Source organism: Oncorhynchus mykiss, chromosome 13 (assembly GCF_013265735.2).
Source record: "Oncorhynchus mykiss isolate Arlee chromosome 13, USDA_OmykA_1.1, whole genome shotgun sequence".
Classification (NCBI taxonomy): Eukaryota; Metazoa; Chordata; class Actinopteri; order Salmoniformes; family Salmonidae; genus Oncorhynchus; species Oncorhynchus mykiss.
The window spans coordinates 32479363-32506602 of record NC_048577.1 but is presented as its reverse complement, the minus strand read 5'-3'; the positions used below and the strand labels follow the sequence as shown (position 1 = coordinate 32506602).

General features: G+C 43.7%; 1 protein-coding gene and 1 non-coding gene across 2 annotated transcripts in view; both read right to left on the bottom strand.

The window, feature by feature from the left end:
- Positions 1-677: 677 nt before the first annotated feature.
- Positions 678-27240, bottom strand: part of LOC100136790 (sodium channel, voltage-gated, type IV, alpha, a) — a gene marked incomplete at both ends in the record, with an annotated part of 43715 nt that continues 17152 nt past the window's right edge. The window contains 12 exon segments of the mRNA NM_001124732.1: positions 678-2100; positions 2234-2284; positions 2286-2505; positions 2813-2917; positions 3073-3210; positions 3314-3367; positions 9353-9634; positions 9921-10043; positions 10209-10382; positions 10473-10627; positions 12303-12429; positions 26719-27195. Coding sequence (NP_001118204.1) covers positions 827-2100; positions 2234-2284; positions 2286-2505; positions 2813-2917; positions 3073-3210; positions 3314-3367; positions 9353-9634; positions 9921-10043; positions 10209-10382; positions 10473-10627; positions 12303-12429; positions 26719-27195 — 3180 coding nt within the window.
- On the bottom strand, positions 24012-24065 carry LOC118938569. The gene has a single exon (XR_005035777.1). It is a non-coding gene; the product is annotated as a U7 small nuclear RNA (small nuclear RNA).

The following is a 27240-nucleotide window of genomic DNA, read 5'->3' as shown; positions in this document are numbered from 1 at the left end:
AATACGTCAAACCAAACAAATAATAACTTTTCATAATACAATTGTATTCACTGAAAAATATATTTAACATTTTTATTTGACATTCTTGTACAGGTAGTTGGGAAATGATAGGGCAGAAATAAAAGTTTCGGTTAAAATGACAGAGGTACCAAAAGTCATAATTTCATATGAAAAAACCACAATACATTTTGAGAATCCTGTTTTTGGAGTCATATTTCAACTTTGAAGATACAGCTGAGAACATTGTTCGCCTTTTTTGTTACAACTGAACACCGCAAAGTGCAGATTTGATTGGAAGAATACATCTTGAATAAAAAAAGGCATAAAAATACGAAAAGGAACATATTTATTAAATTACTTTCAGGGGACTGAAAGGTATATTTTTGCGAGACAGAGTTTTATTGACTTATTGTTATCTTACACATTGCTACCTATCCCTTAGGCTATTTCATTCTCAATTGATCTCAACTGTATATTACAAGGGGTCTGCTTCCAAACTGGGCTTACATCCATAAATGGGCCCAAAACCTTCAGCTCAGGCTTTGGTGATTGTCTTGCCAACAATAGCTATGATTTCTCAGTCAATACATTCCAGGTTATCATCATCAACATCAATTAAATTGACTGCTATATTCGTTCTATCATCATCTCTTTGATTCAGTGGGCTGGGCTCAATGTGTCCCTCAGAGTCTTAGTTAGCGAGAACCCTGTCTCTGACCCAAGCCAAACATAACAAAGTTGGACTTTGGAGATGAACAAGCAGTCTCATCGTCAAAGACAGAAGACCATGATGATGCAGTGTTTATCCATTGGTTGCACTAGCTATTCAAACATCGGACTCTTTCAGCTGTGAGATACGGATTGAGGCCGGGATGACAAAGGGGGCAGAGTGCAAGATGATCTCGTTCTGAAGCTCCACAGGCAGCGGCTCTTCAGTAGTCTCCACAGGAAGTTGTGTCTCTGTCAGTTCTTTGCTCTCCCGTTTTTCATGAGAATCCATATCTACAACTGTTTCATCCACTCCGAGTGATTGTTGGCTTCCATACAGTTTGTTCATCCTGATGGCAATCATTCCCTCCGTCTCTGGCGGCACTTCGTCCTCCTTGGTTAACGCTTTCTTCTCGCGGTACTTGTAGGAAGCGAGTTTCAATGAACGTCTCAGCAGATGCTTACGATAGGCTCTCTGAATAACAACAGCTGCTACCTCCTCCTGCTTTCGCCTCAGGGTGGTGGTGATTGGCTCGTATGACACTTTAGAGGGGTTGTTGGCCATGAACTTCTCCTCCATGCTTTCTTTCATGGCATCCATCTCCGCTGACTCTCCCAGCACCTCTGTGGTCAGCGCCAGCAGGATGTCCAGACAGTGGATCTTATCCCCAGGGACAATGGGAAGGTCCATGGTGATCAGCTTGATTGCGTTGGGTTTGGGGATCCTAAGCGGGTCTTTAAGCGTGTCACAGAACTCCGACAAAATGTCGTAGGCGATGAATTGTGACGCGTCAGGGTCGAACTTCTCCCAGGTCTCGTAGAACATCTCGAAGTCTTCCTCACACAGAGGGTCGCCACTCTCCTCTGTGGCCACATTGAAGTTCTCGAGGATAATGGCAATGTACATGTTGACCACAACAAGGAAACACATGATGATGTAGCTGCAGAAAAAACAAATTCCCAAACCAGGGCTGCCGCAGTTGCCTCTTACATCTGTGCCGGGATTTTCCACGTCCGGGTCACAATCCGGAGCTCTACTATTTAGAATGGGTGAGAGGAGACCATCCCAACCAGCTGAGGTTGTGATCATGAACAGACAAATTATACTGTTGCCAAAAGTTTCAAAATTGAACATATCGTCTATTCCGGCCTCCTTCTTGACATACGCAAAGTTGGACATTCCGAAAATGGAGAAGATAAACATGATAAGGAAGAGCAGGAGCCCAATGTTGAAGAGAGCAGGAAGTGACATCATCAGGGCAAACAACAGTGTCCGGATGCCTTTAGCTCCTCGGATGAGTCTCAGAACTCGACCAATCCTGGCCAGTCTTATGACACGGAAAAGGGTAGGTGAGACAAAATACTTCTCTATGAGGTCCGCCAGCAGTAAACCTGGAATGGAAAGGAAATAACATTTTAGTTTTCATTGATATTACTATGTTCTTCAATCATGTTTTGTTTCAGAAAAAAGAAAGAATTCTGTAGCTACATTACTGATGAATACAATCATTTCTTCAATATTTACCAACGATGGAGAGAATGACGACGACAAAATCAAAAATATTCCATCCGACGGAAAAAAAAATATTGTCGCAGTCCGATCAACTTGAGGATACACTCTGTGGTGAAGACGATGATAAACACCAGGTTGATGAGGAAGAGTATATCCTCCTTCTCCTTGCTCTGGCCGTCCGTCTCCACCATCATCGTTACCATGTTGAGGCAGATCAGCACCATGATGAAGATGTCGAAGAATTGTTGGGTGATCAGGTCGAAAATAAGGCCTGCGAATTTGTTCTTCAACCGCCAATCAATAGAGACCAAGAGAAGGAGAGGGTAAAACAGACTGAATTAGGGGTATGTTAGGTCAATGACATGCACATGAAAATAACAGTATGTCTCTATACTTTGGAAGGAAAGATATTGTCATGGGGGAGGAACAGAAGCGGACAAGAGCAGATAGTGATAACGTCTGGGCAATACCTTCTCACTGTATTTAGCTGAATGTTCTCCTCTTCAACATTGGTGATGATACACTTGTATTTGAACTAAGAATACTGTCAATGAAATGGCAATTAAGCCAGTAGCCCAAGCAGGTGCTTACCTGGGGTCTAGGAATGGGTTTCTGTGGCTTCTTGGAACCAAGCTTTTTCATGGCATTGTAGTATTTCTTCTGTTCCTCTGTCATGAAAATGTCTTTCCCTCCAAAGTATAGAGACATACAGTTATTTTCATGTGCATGTCATTGACCTAAAATATTAGTGATTTATACATGCATCGTATTGTTGTGGTAATGTGTTTTAGAGATGTATTTCATGCTGCGTTTGGTATTTAGTGATATTAGGCTGTAGGACAGCTACTTATCTTCTTTTTTTGTTGGTTGAAGTTGTCGATAATGACACCAATGAAGAGATTCAGGGTGAAGAAGGACCCAAAGATGATGAATATGACAAAGTAGATGTACATGTAAACATTATCCTCATATATGGGCTGGTCTTCCACCTTGTTGGAACAGAGAGTATACAATCATAAGAAATTAGTTGGTTTTCATACTCCTTTCAAAGTGTATAATTATCATTACAGGATTAAGAAGGAAGTGTCTTACAAAACGTGAATCCACAGCGCCATACATTATATCCATCCATCCTTTAAACGTTGCCTTGACATGGGAAAAAAATGTATGCTGTAAGAAACCGCAGTGGTGTAAAGTACTTTAGTAAAAAATACTTGAAAGTACTACTTAAGTCATTTTTTGGGGTATCTGTACTCTACTTTACTATTTATATTTTTGACAACTTTTACTTCTACTTCACTACATTCCTAAAGAAAAGTATGTACTTTTTACTCCATACATTTTCCATGACACCCAAAAGTACTCGTTACATTTTGAATACTTAGCAGGACAGGACAACGGTTAAATTAGTGCACTTATCAAGAGAACATCCCTGGTCATCCCTACCGCCTCTGATCTGGCGGACTCACTAAACACAAATGCATCTTTTATAAATGATGTCTGAGTGTTAGAGTGTGCCCCTGGCTATCCGTACATTTTAAAAACAAGAAAATGGTGCAGTCTGCTTTGCTTAATATAAGGAATTTGAAATTATTTATACTTTGACTTTTGATACTTAAGTATATTTAGAACCAAATACTTTTAGACTTTTACTCAAGTAGTATTTTACTGGGTGACAGCAGCTTTTACTTGAGTAACATTCTATTAAGGCATCTATACTTTTACTCAAGTATGAGAATTGGGTACGTTTTCCACCACTGAGAAACAGTAGGTTACTGTATGTACAGTGAGGGAAAAAAGTATTTGATCCCCGGCTGATTTTGTACGTTTGCCCACTGACAAAGAAATGATCCGTCTATAATTTTAATGGTAGGTTTATTTGAACAGTGAGAGACAGAATAACAACAAAAAAATCCAGAAAAAAACGCATGTCAAAAATGTTATAAATTAATTTGCATTTTAATGAGGGAAATAAGTATTTGACCCCTCTGCAAAACATGACTTAGTCTTGGTGGCAAAACCCTTGTTGGCAATCATAGAGGTCAGACATTTCTTGTAGTTGGCCACCAGGTTTGCACACATCTCAGGAGGGATTTTGTCCCACTCCTCTTTGCAGATCTTCTCCAGATCTTTGCAGATCTTCTCCAGCTCCCTCCACAGATTTTCTATGGGATTAAGGTCTGGAGACTGGCTAGGCCACTCCAGGACCTTAATGTGCTTCTTCTTGAGCCACTCCTTTGTTGCCGTGTGTTTTGGGTCATTGTCATGCTGAAATACCCATCTACAACCCATTTTCAATGCCCTGGCTGAGGGAAGGAGGTTCTCACCCAAGATCTGACGGCACATGGCCCCGTCCATCGTCCCTTTGATGCGGTGAAGTTGTCCTGTCCCCTTAGCAGAAAAACACCCCCAAAGCATAATGTTTCCACCTCCATGTTTGATGGTGGGGATGGTGTTCTTGGGGTCATAGGCAGCATTCCTCCTCCTCCAAACACGGCGAGTTGATTTGATGCCAAAGAGCTCAATTAGCCGCGACCGATCCCTTTTTCCCTTTCTGTTCATTTGGTCTTATTGGTTGCACCTGTCTCTTATTTTGTTTCTTGATTTATGTCTATTTAAGCCTGTTAGGCCCACCTATGTTTGTGCGGGATTGTTCCTCTGTTAGTTTGTGGATGTGCATTTTGTCATTCATTTTCTCCGGACTGTTTAGGCCGGTCAGTTTATGCGCCTAGTGTTTTGGCGTGACCGCTTGTACCGGAATAAAATATGATTGTTCGAACCCTCTGCTCTCTGCGCCTGACTCCAACCCACTACTTCTAGAAGACGTGATAGAATCCCACACAGTTGAAATGGAGTCAGCAGGAGCAGCTGCACCTCCTCTCCCATCTATGGAGGAGTGAGTCCTCCATCATACGGCCATTCTCCACCGTATTGGGTCGCCAATGGACCAGATGATGGAGAGGATGGACCGATGGGAGAGGAGTGGCCTCCCTACCCTACCCCCAGCTCCGCTTCCGCCAGCACCACCTACCCCTTCTCCGGCGTCCGGATCCGGTGCCCTGCGTCTGGCATTCCCCAGGGAGTACGATGGAACGGCGGCTGGGTGCCAGGGGTTCCTACTACAGCTGGAGCTGTAACTGGCTACCGTTTGTCCGACTCCCTCGGGGGAGGAGAGCGTGAGCGTCCTCGTCTCCTCTGACGGGTCGAGCCCTGGAGTGGGCCAACGCAGTGTGGAATGGCCCAGAGTTCACCCACCGGTTCCAGGCCACGTTCGACCACCCACCGGAGGGCCGAGCGGCGGGTGAACGGCTGTTTCACCTGCGACAGGAGACGAGGAGCGCACAGGACTTTGCGCTGGAGTTCCGGACCTTGGCCGCCGGGGCGGGGTGGAACGACAGGGCCCTGATGGACCACTATCGCCGTAGCCTCAGGGAGGACGTCCGCAAGGAGCTAGCTTGTTGGGACACTACCCTCTCCTTCGACGAACGTATTGACATGTCCATCCGACTGGACAACCTGCTGGCTGCCCGCGGGCATCCAGAACGGGCCCTGTTGGTTCCACATCCAGGCCCTCCCGCTCCAATCCCCATGGAGTTAGTGGGGGCCGCATCGAGGGGGACCTGAGGAGGAGGCTCCTCCTGCACCAGGTGTGGTCGAAGAGGACACACTGCCGATCGGTGCTGGAGGAGCTCGTCTGGGAATCGGGATGGTAGGCAGAGCACTCCTCGTTCACCCCAGGTGAGTCAGCACCAGACTCACCCAGAGCTCCCTGTTGGTCATATGTTCTTACAAATTTTTTTTCTGAGTTTTCTCCCTCTCTACAGCATAAGGCGCTAGTCGATTCAGGCGCAGCTGGGAACTTTATGGCTCGCGTTAAGAATAGGGATTCCCCTGGTGTCGTTAGACCAACCTTTCCCTGTGCACTCCTTAGATAGCTGACCATTAGGGTCAGGGCTGGTCGGGGAGGCCACGGTTCCACTGGACATGGTAACGCAGGGGGGTCATAAGGAGCTTATTAGTCTCTTCCTTATTGATTCACTTGCGTTTCCAGTGGTGCTGGGGATTCCCTGGCTGGCTAATCACAATCCTGAGATTTCATGAATTTCCTGGCTGGCTAATCACAATCCTGAGATTTCATTGGCTCTCCGAGGGTGGTCAGAGGAGTGTTCAGGCAGGTGCATAGGAGTTTCCATCGGTGCGACGACGGTGGAGAGTCCAGACCAGGTTTCCATTGTGCACATTACCTCTGAATATGCCGATTTGGCTATCACCTTCTGTAAGAAGAGGACAACCCAATTACCACCTCATCAACGAGGGGATTGCGAGATAAACCTCCTGGTAAACGCTGCACTTCCCAGGAGTCACGTGTACCCGTTGTCCCAGGAGGAGACAGTGGCTATGGAGACATACGTCACGGAAGCTCTGAGACAGGGGTACATTCGGCCCTCCACGTCACCCGTCTCCTCGAGCTTCTTTTTTGTGAAGAAAAAGGAGGGAGGTCTGCGTCCGTGCATTGATTATAGAGGTCTAAATTCCATCACAGTGGGGTTTAGTTTCCCGCTACCTCTCATCGCCACGGCGGTGGAATCATTTCACGTGGCGCGTTTCTTCGCAAAACTTGACCTTAGGAGTGCGTATTAATTTGGTGCGTATCCGGGAGGGAGATGAGTGGAAGACTGCGTTTAGTACCACATCTGGCCATTATGAGTACCCTGTCATGCCGTATGGGTTGGAGAATGCTCCAGCCGTTTTCCAATCTTTCTTAGACGAGATTCTCAGAGACCTGCACGGGCAGGGTGTGGTAGTGTATATACTGATCTACACTGCCACACGCGCTGCGCACGTCTTTAGTGCATAGGGTACTGGGGCGACTGCTGGAGCATGACCTGTACGTCAAGGTTGAGAAATGTATGTTCTCCAAACAAGCCGTTTCCTTCCTGGGTTATCACATTTCCACCTCTGGGGTTGTGATGGAGTGTGACCGCGTTACACCCGTGCGTAATTGGCCGACTCCTACCACGGTAAAGGAGGTGCAGCGGTTTTTAGGGTTTGCCAATTACTACTGGAGGTTTATCCAGGCGGGCAGAGCTTTCAGTCGCCTGAAGGAGCTGTTCACCGACGCTCCCGTGCTGTCTCATCCGGACCCCTCTTTGGCGTTTTACGATTTCCTATCGACCAGGCTCCCTCAATACGAAGGCCGACGCGCTGTCCCGCCTATATGAGACCGAGGAGTAGCCCTTCGATCTGACTCCCATCCTCCCAGCTTCATGTCTGGTAGCACTGGTGGTATGGGAGGTGGACGCGGTGTCACACCCTGGCCATAGAGAGACTTTTTATTCTGTTTTTTTGGTTAGGCCAGGGTGTGACTAGGGTGGGCGTTCTATGTTCTTTTTTCTATGGTTTTGTATTTCTTTGTTTTTGGCCGTGTATAGTTCTCAATCAGGGACAGCTGTCTGTCGTTGTCTCTGATTGAGAACCATACTTAGGTAGCTCTTGCCCACATGGGTTTGGTGGGTAGTTGTTTTCTGTTTTGTGTTGCTACACCTTACAGGACTGTTTTTTTTTTTTAGTGTTTCTGTTCCTAATAAATAAAATGAGCACTTACCACGCTGCGCATTGGTCCGATCCTCGTCAGAAGAGGAGGAAAATCGTTAAAGGCGGAGATCGAGCGGGCGTTACGGTTGGAACCTGCACCTCCTCAGTGTCCAGCAGGTGTTCAATACGTGCCGCTTGGTGTCCGTGATCGGTTGATTCGATGGGCCCATACACTACCCTCTTTGGGTCATCCTGGTATCGAGAGGACAGTGCGGAGTCTTAGTGGGAGGTACTGGTGGCCCACTTTGGTCAAGGACTTGAGGTTTGATGTCTCCTCCTGCTCGGTGTGCGCTCAGAGCAAGGCTCCTCGACACCTGCCTAGAGGGAAGTTACAGCCCTTCCCCGTTCCACAACGGCCGTGGTCGCATTTGTCGGTGGATTTTCTCACCAACCTTCACCCGTCTCAGGGAGGGGGGGTACTGTCACGACTCCCACTGAAGTTGGCTCCCCTGCCTGTTCGGGAGGCGCTCGGCGCTCGTCGTCGCCGGTCTACTAGCCACCACCGATCCCTTTTTCCTTTTCTGTTAGTTCGGTCTTATTGGTTGCACCTGTCTCTTATTTTGTTTCTTGATTTATGTCTATTTAAGCCTGCTAGGCCCGCCCGCCTATGTTTGTGCGGGATTGTTCCTCTGTTAGTTTGTGGATGTGTATTTGTATTTTATTTTCTCCGGACTGTTGGGGTCCTGTGTTTGGGCCGGTCAGTTTTATGCGCCTAGTGTTTTGGCGTGACCGTTTGTACCGGAATAAAATACGCTCTCTGTGCCTGACTCCAACCCACTACTCCTAGAAGACGTGACAGCTGCCTTGAGATCATTGACAAGATCCTCCTGAGTATTTCTGGGCTGATTCCTCACCGTTCTCATGATCATTGCAACTCCACGAGGTGAGATCTTGCATGAAGCCCCAGGCCGAGGGAGATTGACAGTTCTTTTGTGTTTCTTCCATTTGCGAATAATCGCACCAACTGTTGTCACCTTCTCACCAAGCTGCTTGACGATGGTCTTGTAGCCCATTCCAGCCTTGTGTAGGTCTACAATCTTGTCCCTGACATCCTTGGAGAGCTCTTTGGTCTTGGCCATGGTGGAGAGTTTGGAATCTGATTGACTGATTGCTTCTGTAATCAGGTGTATTTTATACAGGTAACAAACTGAGATTAGGAGCCCTCCCTTTAAGAGTGTGCTCCTAATCTCAGCTCGTTACCTGTAGAAAAGACACCTGGGAGGCAGAAATCTTTCTGATTGAGAGGGGGTCAAATACTTATTTCCCTCATTAAAATGCAAATCAATTTATACACATTTTGACATGCGTTTTTCTGGATTTTTGTTGTTGTTATTCTGTCTCTCACTGTTCAAATAAACCTACCATTAAAATTATAGACTGATAATTTCTTTGTCAGTGGGCAAATGTACAAAATCAGCAGGGGATCAAATACTTTCCATACTTTCCCTCACTGTACATGCAACACAGGCCAACACCTGTATTAACACTTTAAACAACTTCAACTATAGAACGGTAGCAACCTGTTTTGAAACTCACTATTTGCAGGAGGGAGAGGTAGCCCATGGCCACGTTGTCATAGTTGACCTTTGCATTCATCCAGCGCACGTCATCATTACCCTCCATTAGTTGATAGCATTCGGTCTTGTTATTCACAACGTCAGCAGAGAACCTCTCCTCAGACGTGGTGTTGAAGCAGTAGTAGTACTTCCCAGCAAACATGTTTACACCCATGATGCTGAAGATGAGCCAGAAGATGAGGCACACTAGAAGCACGTTGAAGATGGAAGGAATAGCCCCTACCAGAGCATTCACCACCACCTGTGGAAAGGGTTAGGGTTCATTTTAGAAAACCTACACATTTGAGGAAACCTACAAGTCAAATTCCTAGTAAAAGAAGAGCTTGTACAGTATGTGAAAAGGGATTCATGTTGAACGGATGAGACCCATTGGAGTGAAATACTCTTTGGATTGTTGATCCATTCTCGATAATGTATCAGCAAATGCATTTCATTTCTAGGGCCACAGATTTACATGTTTGGGACTCGTCAAATACACCAGCTCTCTTGTTTCGGTTTTCTCGACTTATGAAAGACTACTCACTCACCCTCATTCCCTCAAATCTGGACAGGGCGCGGAGGGGCCGCAATGCCCTTAAAGTTCGAAGAGATTTGATTGGTCCAAGTTCAGCATAGCCCAGGATGTTAGCCGTTAAGCTAATCAAAGACACCTAGGAGATTTGGGACGTGACAACAACATGTGAAGATTAGCTTTCTCAAATTAACTGAAATATTGCTAATTTATATTGATTAAATATTACATATAAATGTTGATAAAATAAAATATAGCTTATTATGCACTACACAGATGGGCTGGGGTTAATACTTTGACTTACATCCACAATGAGGAAGTCCAGCCAGCACCATGCGTTTGTGAAGTAGGCCTGGAATCCATAAGCCACCCACTTCAGGAGCATCTCAATAATGAACACGTAGGTGAATACTTGATCAGCATATTCCAGGATGATTTTTATGGTCCTGCGCTGCTCAATGTATATGTCTTCAAAAGCCTGTGGAGCAAAAGATTATGGACAGCTGTTTCAAAATACCGTATGTTGGTTATTTGCGTTGCACTGAAAGAAGGCATCACAAGATCTCACCAAAGCGCCGCTGCTCATCAGGATCATGAAGATGATGAAGGTCTCAAAGTAGTTGTGCTCCACAATGAGGAAGCATGTCTTCCTGAAGTTCCACCAAGTCTTTCCTTTGCCCGCGGTGATGTCAAAATCAAGGCACGGGCATCTTCCAATGCATTCTACCAGAGATTTGAGGAAGGAGAACATATTAGTAAGAATAGGCAAAACAATCCTTGCACCCCATCTACTAGTACTATCCAAATCAAAATCAAATCAAATTTTATTTGTCACATACACATGGTTAGCAGATGTTAATACGAGTGTAGCGAAATGCTAGTACTATCCACATTGGTCAAGTCAGGGATTTCAGAACTACAATCAGTGCAGGTGAAAAAACACATTTAATTAAAGGAGATGAGTGGGGTGCTAATGAATTCATATTCACTTAAAGTGTTTTCTACTATTTGAACCATACAGGGAACCTCCATTTAAATAGGCAGTATAGCCATTGTCATACCAACCAGGGAAACGCAACATGACTCAAACAAATCTACACTAAGTAAGCGAGCCCTGCTCTCTCTCCCTACCTCCTCCTGAATAACTAAGTCAATCATTGGAGGCTGATGTAGCTGAACTACAGTATACTGAACAAAAATAGAAACGTAATATGGAACAATTTCTAAGATTTTACTGAGTTACAGTTCATATAAGATTAACGGCACGGCAATGGGCCTCAGGATCTCGTCACGGTGTCTCTGTGCATTAAATTGCCATCGATAAAATGCAATTGTTGTCACGCCCTGGTCGAAGTATTTTGTGTTTATCTTCATTTATTTGGTCAGGCCAGGGTGTGGCATGGGTTTTTGTATGTGGTGTGTTGGTATTGGGATTGTAGCTTAGTGGGGTGTTCTACTTAAGTCTGTGGCTGTCTGAAGTGGTTCTCAATCAGAGGCAGGTGTTTATTGTTGTCTCTGATTGGGAACTATATTTAGGCAGCCATATTCTTTGAGTGTTTCGTGGGTGATTGTCCTTAGTGTCCTGATGTTCCTGTCTCTGTGTTTATGTGCACAAGTCTGTTTCGGTTTTCGTTACGTTTATTGTTTTGTAGTGTTTGTATTTAGATTCGTGTTGCTTCAGTTTAATAAACATGGATCGCAATCTACACGCCGCATTTTGGTCCGACTCTCTTTCACCGAAAGAAAACCGTTACAATTGTGTTCGTTGTCCGTAGTTTATGCCTGCCCATACCATAACCCCACCGCCACCATGGGGCACTCTGTTCACAAAGTTGACATCAGAAAACCGCTCGCCCACATGATGCCATACACGTGGTCTGCGGTTGTGAGGCCAGTTGGACAATTTCTCTAAAATGACATTGGAGGCAGTTTATGGTAGAGAAATTAACATTCAGTTCTCTGGTAACAGCTCTGGTAGACAGTCCTGGAGCCAGTATGCCAATTGCAAGCTCCCTCAAAACTTGAGACATCTGTGGCATTGTGTTGTGCGACAAAACTGAACACTTTAGAGTGGCCTTTTATTGTCCATGTATTGTCCACAGCATAAGGTGCATCTGTGTAATGATCATGCTGTTTAATCAGCTTCTTTATATGCCACACCTCTCAGGTGGATGGATTATCTTGGAAAATGAGAAATGCTCACTAACAGGGACATAAACAAATTTGAGCACAACATTTTAGAGAAATTTGGTTTTTGTACATATGGAACATTTCTGGGATCTTTTATTTCAGCTCATGGAACATGAGAACAACACTTTACATGTTGCATTTATATTTTTGTTCAGTGGATATTGACTCCCATGGCAGCATCAAGCCTGTAAGAGGGAGATCTCCTTACTCTCGGTCCAGCAGTTCTCAGGGTTGGTGGTGTCTGCCTCTTCTTCCTCCTCTTCTTCCACTTCAGGGGGATTGTCCACTGTGCTGCATATTGAAGAGGCATTGTCCGGTGCAATAGGTTTCTTTAACTGTAGTGGGAGAGACATCTGTATTAGATAATATGCGCTATCCCATTTGTAGCTAACCTTATAGCAAAAAAATTAATAAAAAACATAAAATGTGAACAATCCCTTTAAATAAATTGTATCTTGAAATCAGAGGTTAATCATGCCCACTGGGTTGGATTGAGGGACATGAAATGTAATTCTATATCATCAACTTACTATGACCTTTATTTACTGTTTTGAGCAGATTGTATAAAGATCGAGATGCTTTTGCTGAGACACAGCACAAAATGATTTGGTTTAGTAAGAGGAGGAATGACTTAAGTTACCTATGTGTCTATAACTCTTTGCCCAGTCACAGATTCATATGGTATCTCTCTTTCACATACAGTGCCGCTTGTCACATTAGACTAATGAGTAAACACACTGTGGGAAAGAAGTAGGACATAGCAACTGTCGCCCTACAGTCTCTTTAAAGTTTGTAAACATGTCAGCTCCAAAGAATTATTCAACCCCTGCACTTGAGAACATAAAATGTAATTCAAAACGGAAAAAAGACTGGCTTTGTTTATTTATACCGTGCGTCAATATGCACTGTCTGATAATTTGACAATATGTGGTGTCTTATTTCATGTTTTGTTTATGTGATCAAACGATTTATTTACCCTTTTATAATTTATTTACACCATATTCTGAGAAATGGGTCTCAGCTGGGGTAGCTAAAGCAGAGGTCAGAGTTGAAATGCCATGGGTTTAGCCGTAAGCGGAGCTGTCATGTGAAACATGTCATTTGATCCATTTTAGAGGCACGCCAAAGGTATGCATTACTCAATCGTTCAGGCTTTAGCTCCTGAATGAAACAAATGTTATATGATTTGGCCTGCTGAGGAACTGACAAAGGCATGCTCTGTATTTACAAGACACTAAAACAAATATACGAGGTATATATATATATATATATATATATATATATATATATATATATATATATATTTACCTCTTATAATTATATACAGTACCAGTCAAAAGTTTGGACACCTACTCAATCAAGGGTTTTTCTTTATTTTTACTATTTTCTACATTGTAGAATTATAGTGAAGAAATCAAAACTATGAAATAACACATATGGAATCAAATACAGTACATTATACAGTTGAGATTTTTCAAATTAGCCACCCTTTGCCTTGATGACAGCTTTGCACACGCTTGGCATTCTCTCAACAAACTTAATGAGGAATGCTTTTCCAACAGTCTTGAAGGAGTTCCCACATATGCTGAGCACTTGTTGGCTGCTTTTCCTTCACTCTGCGGTCCAACTCATCCCAAACCATCTCAATTGGATTGCGATCATGTGATTGTGGAGGCCAGGTCATCTGATGCAGCACTCCATCACTCTCCTTGGTCAAATAGCCCTTACACAGGCTGGAGATGTGATTTGGGTTATTGTCCTGTTGAAAAACAAATGATAATCCCACTAAGCCCAAACCAGATGGGATAGCGTATCGTTGCAGAATGCTGTGGTAGCCATGCTGGTTAAGTGTGCCTTGAATTCAAAATAAATCACAGACAGTGTCACCAGCAAAGCACCCCCACACCATCACACCTCCTCCTCCATGCTATACGGTGGGAACCACACATGCGGAGATCATCCGTTCACCTACTCTGCGTCTCACAAAGACACGGCGGTTGGAACAAAACATCTCCGATTTGGACTCATCCGACTAAAGGACAGATTTTCACCGGGCTACTGTACATTGCTCGTGTTTCTTGACCCCAGGGAGTCTCTTCTACTTATTGGTGTCCTTTAGGTTTCTTTGCAGCAATTAGACCATGAAGGCCTGATTCCCGCAGTCTCCTCTGAACAGTTGATGTTGAGATGTGTCTGTTAATTGAACTCTGTGAAGTATTTATTAGGGCTGCAATCTTAGGTACAGTAAACTCCAATGAACTTATCCTCTGCAGCAGAGGGAACTCTGGGTCTTCCATTCCTGTGGCGGTCTTCATGAGAGACAGTTTCATCATAGCGATTGATGGTTTTTGCGACTGCACTTGAAGAAACGTTCAAAGTTCTTGAAATGTCTTAAAGTAATGATGGACTATCATTTCTCTTTACTTAAGTCATGTCACCTCCACCTTACATCATATCACCTCCACCTTACCGGCCACTCTAGACCCACTTCAATTTGCATGCTACCCAAACAGGTCCACAGACTATGCAATCGCCATCACACTGCACACTGCCCTATCCTATCTGTACAAGAGGAATACCTATGTAAGAATGCTGTTCATTGACTATAGCTCAGCATTTTATTTTTTATTATTTCACCTTTATTTAACCAGGTAGGCTAGTTGAGAACAAGTTCTCATTTGCAACTGCGACCTGGCCAAGATAAAGCGTAGCAATTCGACACATACAACAACACAGAGTTACACATGGAATAAACAAAACATACAGTCAATAATACAGTAGAACAAAAGAAAACGTCTATAAAAGTCTATATACAGTGAGTGCAAATGAGGTAAGTTAAGGCCATGGTGGCGAAGTAATTACAATACAGCAATTAAACACTGGAATGGTAGATGTGCAGAAGATGAATGTGCAAGTAGAGATACTGGGGTGCAAAGGAGCAAGATAAATAAATAAATACAGTATGGGGATGAGGTAGGTAGATAGATGGGCTGTTTACAGATGGGCTATGTACAGGTGCAGTGATCTGTGAGCTGCTCTGACAGCTGGTGCTTAAAGCTAGTGAGGGAGATTTGAGTCTCCAGCTTCAGAGATTTTTGCAGTTCGTTCCAGTCATTGGCAGCAGAGAACTGGAAGGAAAGATGACCAAAGGAGGAATTGGCTTTGGGGGTGACCAGTGAGATATACCTGCTGGAGTGCGTGCTACAAGTGGGTGCTGCTATGGTGAGCAGTGAGCTGAGATAAGGCGAGGCTCTACCTAGCAGAGACTTGTAGATAACCTGTAGCCAGTGGGATTGGCGACGAGTATGAAGCGAGGGCCAACCAACGAGAGCGTACAGGCCGCAATGGTGGGTAGTGTATGGGGCTTTGGTGACAAAACAGATGGCACTGTGATAGACTGCATACAGTTTGTTGAGTAGAGTGTTGGAGGCTATTTTATAGATGACGTCACCAAAGTCGAGGATCGGTAGGATGATCAGTTTTACGAGGGTATGTTTGGCAGCATGAGTGAAGGATGATTTGTTGCGATATATAAGAAGCCGATTCTAGATTTAATTTTGGATTGGAGATGCTTAATGTGAGTCTGGAAGGAGAGTTTACAGTCTAACCAGACACCCAGGTAGTTGTCCACATATTCTAAGTCAGAGCCGTCCAGAGTAGTGATGCTGGACGGGTGATCAGGTGTGGGCAGTGATCGATTGAATAGCATGCATTTAGTTTTACTTGCGTTTAAGAGCAGTTGGAGGCCACGGAAGGAGAGTTGTATGGCATTGAAGCTCGTCTGGAGGTTAGTTAACAGTGTCCAAAGAGAGGCCAGAAGTATACAGAATGGTGGCGTCTGCGTAGAGGTGGATGAGAGAATCACCAGCAGCAAGAGCAACATCATTGATGTATACAGAGAAGAGAGTCGGCCCGAGAATTGAACCCTGTGGCACACCCATTGAGACTGCCAGAGGTCCGGACAACAGGCCCTCCGATTTGACACACTGAACTCTATCAGAGAAGTACAGTGCCATGCGAAAGTATTCGGCCCCCTTGAACTTTGCGACCTTTTGCCACATTTCAGGCTTCAAACATAAAGATATAAAACTGTATTTTTTTGTGAAGAATCAACAACAAGTGGGACACAATCATGAAGTGGAACGACATTTATTGGATATTTCAAACTTTTTTAACAAATCAAAAACTGAAAAATTGGGCGTGCAAAATTATTCAGCCCCTTTACTTTCAGTGCAGCAAACTCTCTCCAGAAGTTCAGTGAGGATCTCTGAATGATCCAATGTTGACCTAAATGACTAATGATGATAAATACAATCCACCTGTGTGTAATCAAGTCTCAGTATAAATGCACCTGCACTGTGATAGTCTCAGAGGTCCGTTAAAAGCGCAGAGAGCATCATGAAGAACAAGGAACACACAAGGCAGGTCCGAGATACTGTTGTGAAGAAGTTTAAAGCCGGATTTGGATACAAAAAGATTTCCCAAGCTTTAAACATCCCAAGGAGCACTGTGCAAGCGATAATATTGAAATGGAAGGAGTATCAGACCACTGCAAATCTACCAAGACCTGGCCGTCCCTCTAAACTTTCAGCTCATACAAGGAGAAGACTGATCAGAGATGCAGCCAAGAGGCCCATGATCACTCTGGATGAACTGCAGAGATCTACAGCTGAGGTGGGAGACTCTGTCCATAGGACAACAATCAGTCGTATATTCCACAAATCTGGCCTTTATGGATGAGTGGCAAGAAGAAAGCCATTTCTTAAAGATATCCATAAAAAGTGTTGTTTAAAGTTTGCCACAAGCCACCTGGGAGACACACCAAACATGTGGAAGAAGGTGCTCTGGTCAGATGAAACCAAAATTTAACTTTTTGGCAACAATGCAAAACGTTATGTTTGGTGTAAAAGCAACACAGCTGAACACACCATCCCCACTGTCAAACATGGTGGTGGCAGCATCATGGTTTGGGCCTGCTTTTCTTCAGCAGGGACAGGGAAGATGGCTAAAATTGATGGGAAGATGGATGGAGCCAAATACAGGACCATTCTGGAAGAAAACCTGATGGAGTCTGCAAAAGACCTGAGACTGGGACGGAGATTTGTCTTCCAACAAGACAATGATCCAAAACATAAAGCAAAATCTACAATGGAATGGTTCAAAGATAAACATATCCAGGTGTTAGAATGGCCAAGTCAAAGTCCAGACCTGAATCCAATCGAGAATCTGTGGAAAGAACTGAAAACTGCTGTTCACAAATGCTCTCCATCCAACCTCACTGAGCTCGAGCTGTTTTGCAAGGAGGAATGGGAAAAAATGTCAGTCTCTCGATGTGCAAAACTGATAGAGACATACCCCAAGCGACTTACAGCTGTAATCGCAGCAAAAGGTGGCGCTACAAAGTATTAACTTAAGGGGGCTGAATAATTTTGCACGCCCAATTTTTCAGTTTTTGATTTGTTAAAAAAGTTTGAAATATCCAATAAATGTCGTTCCACTTCATGATTGTGTCCCACTTGTTGTTGATTCTTCACAAAAAAATACAGTTTTATATCTTTATGTTTGAAGCCTGAAATGTGGCAAAAGGTCGCAAAGTTCAAGGTGGCCGAATACTTTCGCAAGGCACTGTAGTTGGTAAACCAAGCGAGGCAATCATTTGAGAAACCAAGGCTGTCGAGTCTGACAATAAGAATGTGGTGATTGACAGAGTCGAAAGCCTTGGCCAGGTCGATGAATACGGCTGCACAGTAATGTCTCTTATCGATGGCGGTTATGATGTCGTTTAGGACCTTGAGCGTGGCTGAGGTGCACCCATGACCAGCTCTGAAAGCAGATTGCATAACAGAGAAGGTATTCGAAATAGTCAGTAATCTGTTTGTTAACTTGGCTTTCGAAGACCTTAGAAAGACAGGGTAGGATAGATATAGGTCTAGAGGGTCACCCCCTTTGAAGAGGGGGATGCCGCGGCAGCTTTCCAAACTTTGGGAATCTCAGACGATGCGAAAGAGAATTTGAACAGGCTAGTAATATGGGTTGCAACAATTTTGGCAGATCATTTTAGAAAGAGAGGGTCCAGATTGTCTAGCCCAGCTTATTTGTATGGATCCAGATTTAGCTCTTTCAGAACATCAGGTATCTGGATTTGGGTGAAGGAGAAATGGTGGGGGCTTGGGCGGGTTGATGTGGAGGGTGCCGGGCAGTTGACCGGGGTAGGGGTAGCCAGGTGGAAAGCATGGCCAGCCGTAGAGAAATGCTTATTGAAATTCTCAATTATAGTGGATTTGTCGGTGTTAACAGTGTTTCCTAGCCACAGAGCAGTGGGCAGCTGGGAGGAGGTGTTCTTATTCTCCATGGACTTTACACTTTACCAGAACTTTTTTGAGTTAGTACTACAGGATGCAAATTTCTGTTTGAAAAAGCTATAGCTTTTCTAACTGCCTGTGTATTTGTTCCTAACTTCCCAGAAAAGTTGCATATCACCACAGTACCCTCCAAGCTCATCATCAAGCTGGAGGCCCTGGGCATCAACCCCGCCCTGTGCAATTAGTTCCTAGACTTCCTGATGGACCGCCCCCAGGTAGGAAACAACATCTCCCCCTCGCTGAGCCTTAACACTGGGGCCCCACAAGGGTGCGTGCTCAGCCCCCTCCTGTACTCCCTGTTCACCCACGACTGCGTGGCCATGCATGCTCCAACTCAATCATCAAGTTTGCAGACGACACAACAGTAGTGGGCTTGATTACCAACGACAAGACAGCCTACAGGGAGGAGGTGAGGGCACTCGGAGTGTTGAGTCCTCAAAACAACCTCTCACTCATCGTCAAAAAAACAAAGGAGAATGATCGTGGACTTCATGAAACAGCAGAGAACACACCCCCTATCTACATTGGAGGGACAGCAGTGGAGAAAGTGGAACGTTCTAAGTTCCTCGGCGTTAACATCAACAACAAACTGAAATGGTCCACCCATACAGACAGTGTGGTGAAGAAGGCACAACAGTGCCTCTTCAATCTCAGGAGGCTGAAGAAATTTGGCTTGTCACCCAAAACCCTGACTAACTTTTACATCGAGAGCATCCTGTCGGGCTGTATCACAGCCTGGTACGGCAACTCCTCAGCCCTCAACCGCAAGGCTCTCCAGAGGGTGGTGCGGTCTGCAAAACGCATCACCGGGGGCAAACGTCCTGCCCTCCATGACACCTACAGCACCCGATGTCAGAGGCAGGCAAAAAAAGATAATGAAAGACAACAACCACCCGAGCCCCTGCCTGTTCACACCGCTACCATCCAGAAGGCGAAGTCAGTACAGGTGCATCAAAGCTGGGAAGAAGAACAGTTCTATCTCAAGGCCATCAGACTGCTAAACAGCCATCACTAACTAGAGAGGCTGCTGCCTACATGGAGAACAAATCACTGGCCACTTTAAGAAATGGATCACTAGTCACTTTAAACAACATCACTTTAAATAATGCCACTTTAATAATGTTTACATATCTTATATTACTCATATCATATGTACAGTAGGTCAAAAAAGTATTTTGTCAGCCACCAATTGTGCAAGTTCTCCCACTTAAAAAGATGAGAGAGGCCTGTAATTTTCATCATAGTGAGAGAAAAAAAATCCAGAAAATCCCATTGTAGGATTTTTAATGAATATATTTGAAAATTATGGCGGAAAATAAGTATTTGGTTCCCTATAAACAAGCAAGATTTCTGGCTCTCACAGACCTGTAACTTGTTCTTTAAGCGGCTACTCTGTCCTCCACTCGTTACCTGTATTAATGGCACCTGTTTGAACTTGTTATCAGTATAGAAAACACCTGTCCACAACCTCAAACAGTCACACTCCAAACTCCACTATGGCCAAGACCAAAGAGCTGTCAAAGGACACCAGAAATCAAATTGTAGACCTGCACCAGGCTGGGAAGACTGAATCTGCAATTTGGTTTGGAGCTTGGTTTGAAGAAATCAACTGTGGGAGCAATTATTAGGAAATGGAAGACATCCAAGACCACTGATAATCTCCCTCGATCTAGGGCTCACGCAAGATCTCCCCCCAAGGAGTCAAAATGATCACAAGAACGGTGAGCAAAAACCCAGAACCACACGGGGGGACCTAGTGAATGACCTGCAGAGAGCTGGGACCAAAGTAACAAAGCCTACCATCAGTAACACACTACGCTGCCAGGGACTCAAATCCTGCAGTGCCAGACGTGTCCCCCTGCTTAAGCCAGTACATGTCCAGGCCCGTCTGAAGTTTGCTAGAGAGCATTTGGATGATCCAGAAGAAGATTGGGAGAATGTCATATGGTCAGATGAAACCAAAATTGAACTTTTTGTTAAAAACTCAACTCGTCGTGTGTGGAGGACAAAGAATACTGAGTTGCATCCAAAGAACACCATACCTACTGTGAAGCATGGGGGTGGAAACATCAGTCTTTGGGGCTGTTTTTCTGCAAAGGGACCAGGACGACCGATCCGTGTAAAGGAAAGAATGAATGGGGCCATGTATCGTGAGATTTTGAGTGAAAACCTCCTTCCATCAGCAAGGGCATTGAAGATGAAACCTTGCTTGGGTCTTTCAGCATGACAATGATCCCAAACACACAACGAAGGAGTGGCTTCATAAGAAGCATTTCAAGGTCCTGGAGGGGCCTAGCTAGTCTCCAGATCTCAACCCCATAGAAAATCTTTGGAGGGAGTTGAAAGTCCGTGTTGCCCAGCAACAGCCCCAAAACATCACTGCTCTAGAGGAGATCTGCATGGAGGAATGGGCCAAAATACCAGCAACAGTGTGTGAAAACCTTGTGAAGACTTACAGAAAACGTTTGACCTCTGTCATTGCCAACATAGGATATATAACAAAGTATTGAGATAAACTTTTGTTATTGACCAAATATTTATTTTCCACCATAGTTTGCAAATAAATTCATAAAAAATCCTACAATGTGATTTCTGGATTTTTTTTCTCTCATTTTGTCTGTCATAGTTGAAGTGTACCTATGATGAAAATTACAGGCCTCTCTCATCTTTTTAAGTGGGAGAACTTGCACAATTGGTGGCTGACTAAATGCTTTCTTGCCCCACTGTATATACCTGTCACGTCCTGACCTTAGTTCCTTTTTTATGTCTCTATTTTAGGTTGGTAAGGGCGTGAGTTAGGGTGGGCATTCTATGTTTTGTTCTTGTGTTTCTATGTGTTTGGCCTGGTATGGTTCCCAATCAGAGGCAGCTGTCTATCGTTGTCTCTGATTGAGAACCATACTTAGGCAGCCTGTTTTCGCCCTTGAGTTGTGGGTAGTTGTTTTCTGTTTCGTATCTGTACCAGACAGAACTGTTTCAGTTTTGTTCGTTCACGTTGTTGTTTTTGTATTTTTCAGTGTTCTATTAAAATAATTATGAACACGTACCACGCTGCACCTTGGTCCTCACCTTCTTCCACCAACGACAACCATTACAATACCGTATTTTCTACCATCTATTGCACCTTGCCTATGCCGCTCAGCTATCGCTCACCCATATATTTCTATGTACATGTTCTCATTCACCCGTTTTAGATGTGTGTGTATTATGTAGTTCTTGGGGAATTGTTAGATTACTTGTTAGATATTACTGCACTGTCCGAACCAGAAGCACCTGCATTAAGCTACACTCGCATTAACATTTGCTAACCATGTGTATGTGAACAATACCATTTGATTTGATTTGAGCTGTTCTTGCCATAATATGGACTTGGTATTTTACCAAATAGGGCTATCTTCTGTATACCACCGCTATCTTGTCACAACACAACTGATTGGTTTAAATGCATTAAGAAGGAAAGAAATTCCACAAATTAACTTTTAACAAGGCACACCTGTTAATTGAAATGCATTCCAGGTGACTACCTCATGAAGCTAGTTGAGAGAATGCCAAAAGTGTGCAAAGCTGTCATCAAAGCTACTATGAAGAATCTCAAATCTCAAATATACACTGCTCAAAAAAATAAAGGGAACACTTAAACAACACAATGTAACTCCAAGTCAATCACACTTCTGTGAAATCAAACTGTCCACTTAGGAAGCAACACTGATTGACAATAAATTTCACATGCTGTTGTGCAAATGGAATAGACAACAGGTGGAAATTATAGGCAACTAGCAAGACACCCCCAATAAAGGAGTGGTTCTGCAGGTGGTGACCACAGACTACTTCTCAGTTCCTATGCTTCCTGGCTGATGTTTTGGTCACTTTTGAATGCTGGCGGTGCTTTCATTCTAGTGGTAGCATGACGTTTGGCATTTGCCAGAGAACACCAAGATTGGCAAATTCGCCACTGGCGCCCTGTGCTTCTTCACAGATGAAAGCAGGTTCACACTGAGCACGTGACAGACGTGACAGAGTCTGGAGACGCCATGGAGAACGTTCTGCTGCCTGCAACATCCTCCAGCATGACCGGTTTGGCGGTGGGTCAGTCATGGTGTGGGGTGGCATTTCTTTGGGGGACCGCACAGCCCTCCATGTGCTCGCCAGAGGTAGCCTGACTGCCATTAGGTACCGAGATGAGATCCTCAGACCCCTTGTGAGACCATATGCTGGTGCGGTTGGCCCTGGGTTCCTCCTAATGCAAGACAATGCTAGACCTCATGTGGCTGGAGTGTGTTAGCAGTTCCTGCAAGAGGAAGGCATTGATGCTATGTACTGGCCCGCCCGTTCCCCAGACCTGAATCCAATTGAGCACATCTGGGACATCATGTCTCACTCCATCCACCAACGCCACGTTGCACCACAGACTGTCCAGGAGTTGGCGGATGCTTTAGTCCAGGTCTGGGAGGAGATCCCTCAGGAGACCATCCACCACCTCATCAGAAGCATGCCCAGGCGTTGTAGGGAGGTCATACAGGCATGTGGAGGCCACACACACTACTGAGCCTCATTTTGACTTGTTTTAAGGACATTACATGACATTACAAGGACATTTAAGGACATCAAAGTTGGATCAGCCTGTAGTGTGGTTTTCCACTTTAATTTTGAGTGTGACTCCAAATCCAGACCTCCGTGGGTTGATAAATTTGATTTCCATTGAGAATTTTTGTGTGATTTTGTTGTCAGCACATTCAACTATGTAAAGAAAAAGGTTTTACATTTTTAATAAGAATATTTCATTCATACAGATCTAGGATGTGTTATTCTAGTGTTCCCTTTATTTTTTGGAGCAGTGTATTTTGATATGTTCAACACTTTTTTGGTTACTACCATGTGTGATATTTCATAGTTTGGATATCTTCACTACTATTCTACAATGTAGAAAAAATAAAGAAAAACCCTGGAATGAGTAGGTGTGTCCAAACTTTTGACTGGTACTGTATATACAGCATAAAAATATCTAGCTTTCACAGATTTTTATTTGTACCCCGACACAGTAAGAGTATGAGTGGTGTGAAGTGTTTCCTTTAGGAGTGTGTGTGAGTATGCAGGTAGCTGTGTGTGTGTGTCAGGTTTGCTAAACATGCTGCGCTGGTCTTCTTTCCCACGCTCCGTCTTACAGTCACATGGTCTCTCCTCTCTTTGCAACCAGACGATCAGAGATAGATGGATGTTCTCTCTGTAGCAGAGGCAGTATGTGATCTTTATGAGCTTCTATCTGGGTCTGATGACACTGATCCCAGTAAATTGTTTTGCAGTCTTTACAGCAGTATTCACTGAAGTGTTTTTGTGGAGCAAAGTCTGCTGAAACTATACAGTGAATACTGTAGTGTATGCAGTTAACTATAGTATAATTAATGTAGTTAAAGAAAACTGTAGTATATAGTATAGTCATTTAATGTAGTGTTTTTGCGGATTGTAGTATACTGTAGTATTTACCGTAGTGTTTTTGATGACTGTAGTATACTGTAATATTTACTGTAGTGTTTTACTTTTATCTTTAACATAGAAGTGAAGGCTTTCTCCTTGAGGAAACCTACTGGAGAAATACTAAAAGAGCAAATTTCCCATAACCTGCAGGTAGGTCGGTAGGACTGGATAGTTCAGAGCTTCTGCTCTTTTCTATAACTTATAGGGAACATAATATATGACCTATACTTGGCATGTAGGTTTCTCACTTGTCACAAATTGGGATATGGGGGAGGGGAATGGGTAGGGTATATGCAAATTAAATACTGTAGTATTTACAATAGTCGTGTTTTTGCGGACTGTACTGTTTTTGAGGACATGACTGGAGTATTTACTATTTGGGATCCACGGTATATCGGTGAACATATCGGAATCGGACGATATTAGCTAAAAATGCCAACATCGGTATCGGCCGTTGTCTAGTTCAACGGCGATGTTAGAAACCTATGTCAAAGCTACCATGCATTCCTATATGACATAGAATTTGGCGCTACACGTGCAACACAGCATTCCTAATCTAGCCCACACAATGTCTGCTGTGCGGATCGAGCAGTCAACAAGCAAGACAACTCAAAGGCGAAATCCATTAAAGATAAGATAATGGAATTCATTGCCCTTGAACGGCAACCATTCTCTGTTGTGGGTGATGTTGGCTTTCGCCGACTGGTCGAGCACCGGTACACAGTACCAAGTGCGCTATTTTTTAAATGTTGCCGTATCGGAGTTTCACAATAATAGCATCACTGCTATTAGCTTCACGACATACATACTATGGAATGCCGTTTGGGTCTTTGCATGTCAAACAAAATACAGTAGCACTGTCAAAGCTGTACAAAAAAGTCTGCAAACAAGCAAACACCGGCCACGAACGATGTGTTTACAATACCGCTTTGGTAATAAAGCATCATTTGTTCGACCGCAACTTCTGGGGTACCTTTAGCTTGGTACCTAGCTAGCACTAATACAACCAGCCTGAAAACAATGACCAGTAGAAACTGCAGTCATTTTGATTATTCTTAGCAATGATTTAGGAATCTTTGTGAGTAATATTAGCTAGGTTGCCACTTGTTGTTCGCCTATTGAAATTGAACTTCAGTTCATGAAAAGAAATCGCTAGCAGGCTACTTAACCCTGTTGCCCGAAGCTAATATTATAAGCAGCCAGCTAGCTTCATCTTGCTAGTGAGGCTCAACCAGACAGGGTTATGTGTTGTGAAGCTAGCCGCAATAATGATTAGGCACGGTAGTGGAATTTGCAGTTTGCCTTCAAAATAAAATAATGTCATTGACAGTGATGCAAATAAATACAAATAGTAGAATTATGCCATACTTTTATTTTGAAGGCTAATAGATGGGTCCGACCACCATTAATCAAATAAGAACTGTCTTATAAATTAGGGTTATTTTAGATGATGAGACCTAGCTATATAGTTAGCTAGCTAACTAAAGCTAATGAAACAGATGCCGTGTCATTTGCCAAGTCAAAAACTGTTATTTGACGTGTATCTTTTTTGACACGGAAAGACCCAAACGGCGTTCCATAGAAATCCTGGTTGAGAATGAAAAGACTGAACAAATGAACAACGAAGCAGCACAGCAAGTAAGTGAAAGAAATTGGTTTTGATTATGTTTTACTGGTGATGGGGAAACATGCAAATGCCTCAAAAATAACTTCTTGGTCATGTGGTGTGTGTATGTATGTGTGTGTGTGTGTGTGACCTTTATTTAACTAGGCAAGTCAGTTAAGAACAAATTCTTATTTACAATGACAGCAGGACGATGCTGGGCCAAATGTGCGCCGCCCTATGGGACTCCCAATCACAGCCGAATGTGAAACAGCCTTGATTCGAACCAGGGACTGTAGTGACGCCTCTTGCACTGAGATGCAGAGCCTTATACCGCTGCGTCCATGTGTGTGTTAAATTTTCCACTGTACTAGAATGCTTAAAAGGCCGCAAAATGTAAAATATCGGTTATCGTAATCGTTTTTTTGGGGGGCAAGGAAAATATTGGATTTCGGTATCGGCCAAAAAAGTCATATCGGTGCATCGCTATTTACTATAGTATTTTTTGGTGGATAATATTGTAGTATTTACTATAGTATTCTACAGTATACAATGCTACAACATTCTATAGTAAGTACTTGATGATTGAGTATGATTGAGGGATACTACAGTGTGCAGTACAGTATTCAACAGTATAATAAATGTTACTACATAATTCTATAGTAAGTACTGTAGTATTATATAGTCAACTGTAGGATTTTTTTATGTGGGTAGTCTACCCTGCATGTCAGCAGCAGACAGAATTATTTTGATTGTCACAGCAGAACAAAAATACTGTAGTTTGCTTAAGTGATTTGGCTATAAGAAACCAAAGACCCCATAAAACGTACCAAAAGGAAAATGTTATTTATCTTATCCGCATTACAATAATACTGATACTGAATAGAATAATACTAGTACTAATAAAATTGGCAATTGATAACAATATATGATGTGCATGTGCTTGTATATTGGTTATTTCTCTTGTCAGTATGAAGCCTTAGTCTTGATAACTCTCTATATTGCTTGTAATAAACGCTCAAAATATAACCCCACTGGGCACAGACATCAATTCAACATCTATTCCACGTTGGATCAACGGAATTTCATTGAACGGACATGGAAACCATGTCGATTCAACCAGTGTGTGCCCAGTGGGAACAGATGTCTGTGTCATGTTTTACTCATCAATAATGCCAAGGTCTTACCTCAGTATCCTCTTTAGCATCTCCATTTGCACCTTCTCCTTCTTCCTCTTCAGAGATGTCATCCTCATCATCATCCGACTCCATTTTGGCAATAGGTACATCCAGGGTCAAATTGTCATTTGTAAGAAATCCACTTGGGTTGACATCGTCTATCCAAACGTCAAGCATTGTGAGCTCCAAATCAGCCTTTGGGTTGTCACTGGAGATTATATTTTTCAAAGCCAAGCTGCCCTTTGGGAGGCCGTCCACATCCCCATTACTACCCCCATTACCGTCAGCCCCGTCTCCATCCTCCTTAGGCTGCTTCCCTATGATAATGCAGAACTGCTGGATGACGTAGGCCTTGGCCCAGTCGATGCCTCTGGTGATCCTGCCGGTGGCGATCTGCAGGTTGTTCATCTCCCCGTCCTCCTCTGGAGCCGCCAGGTTGTCACCGCTGAACGAGCTCAGCAGCAAGGCCAAGAAGAGGTTCAACACCTGGATGGATAGTTAGAACAACTGGATTTTTTAGCACACAGTATT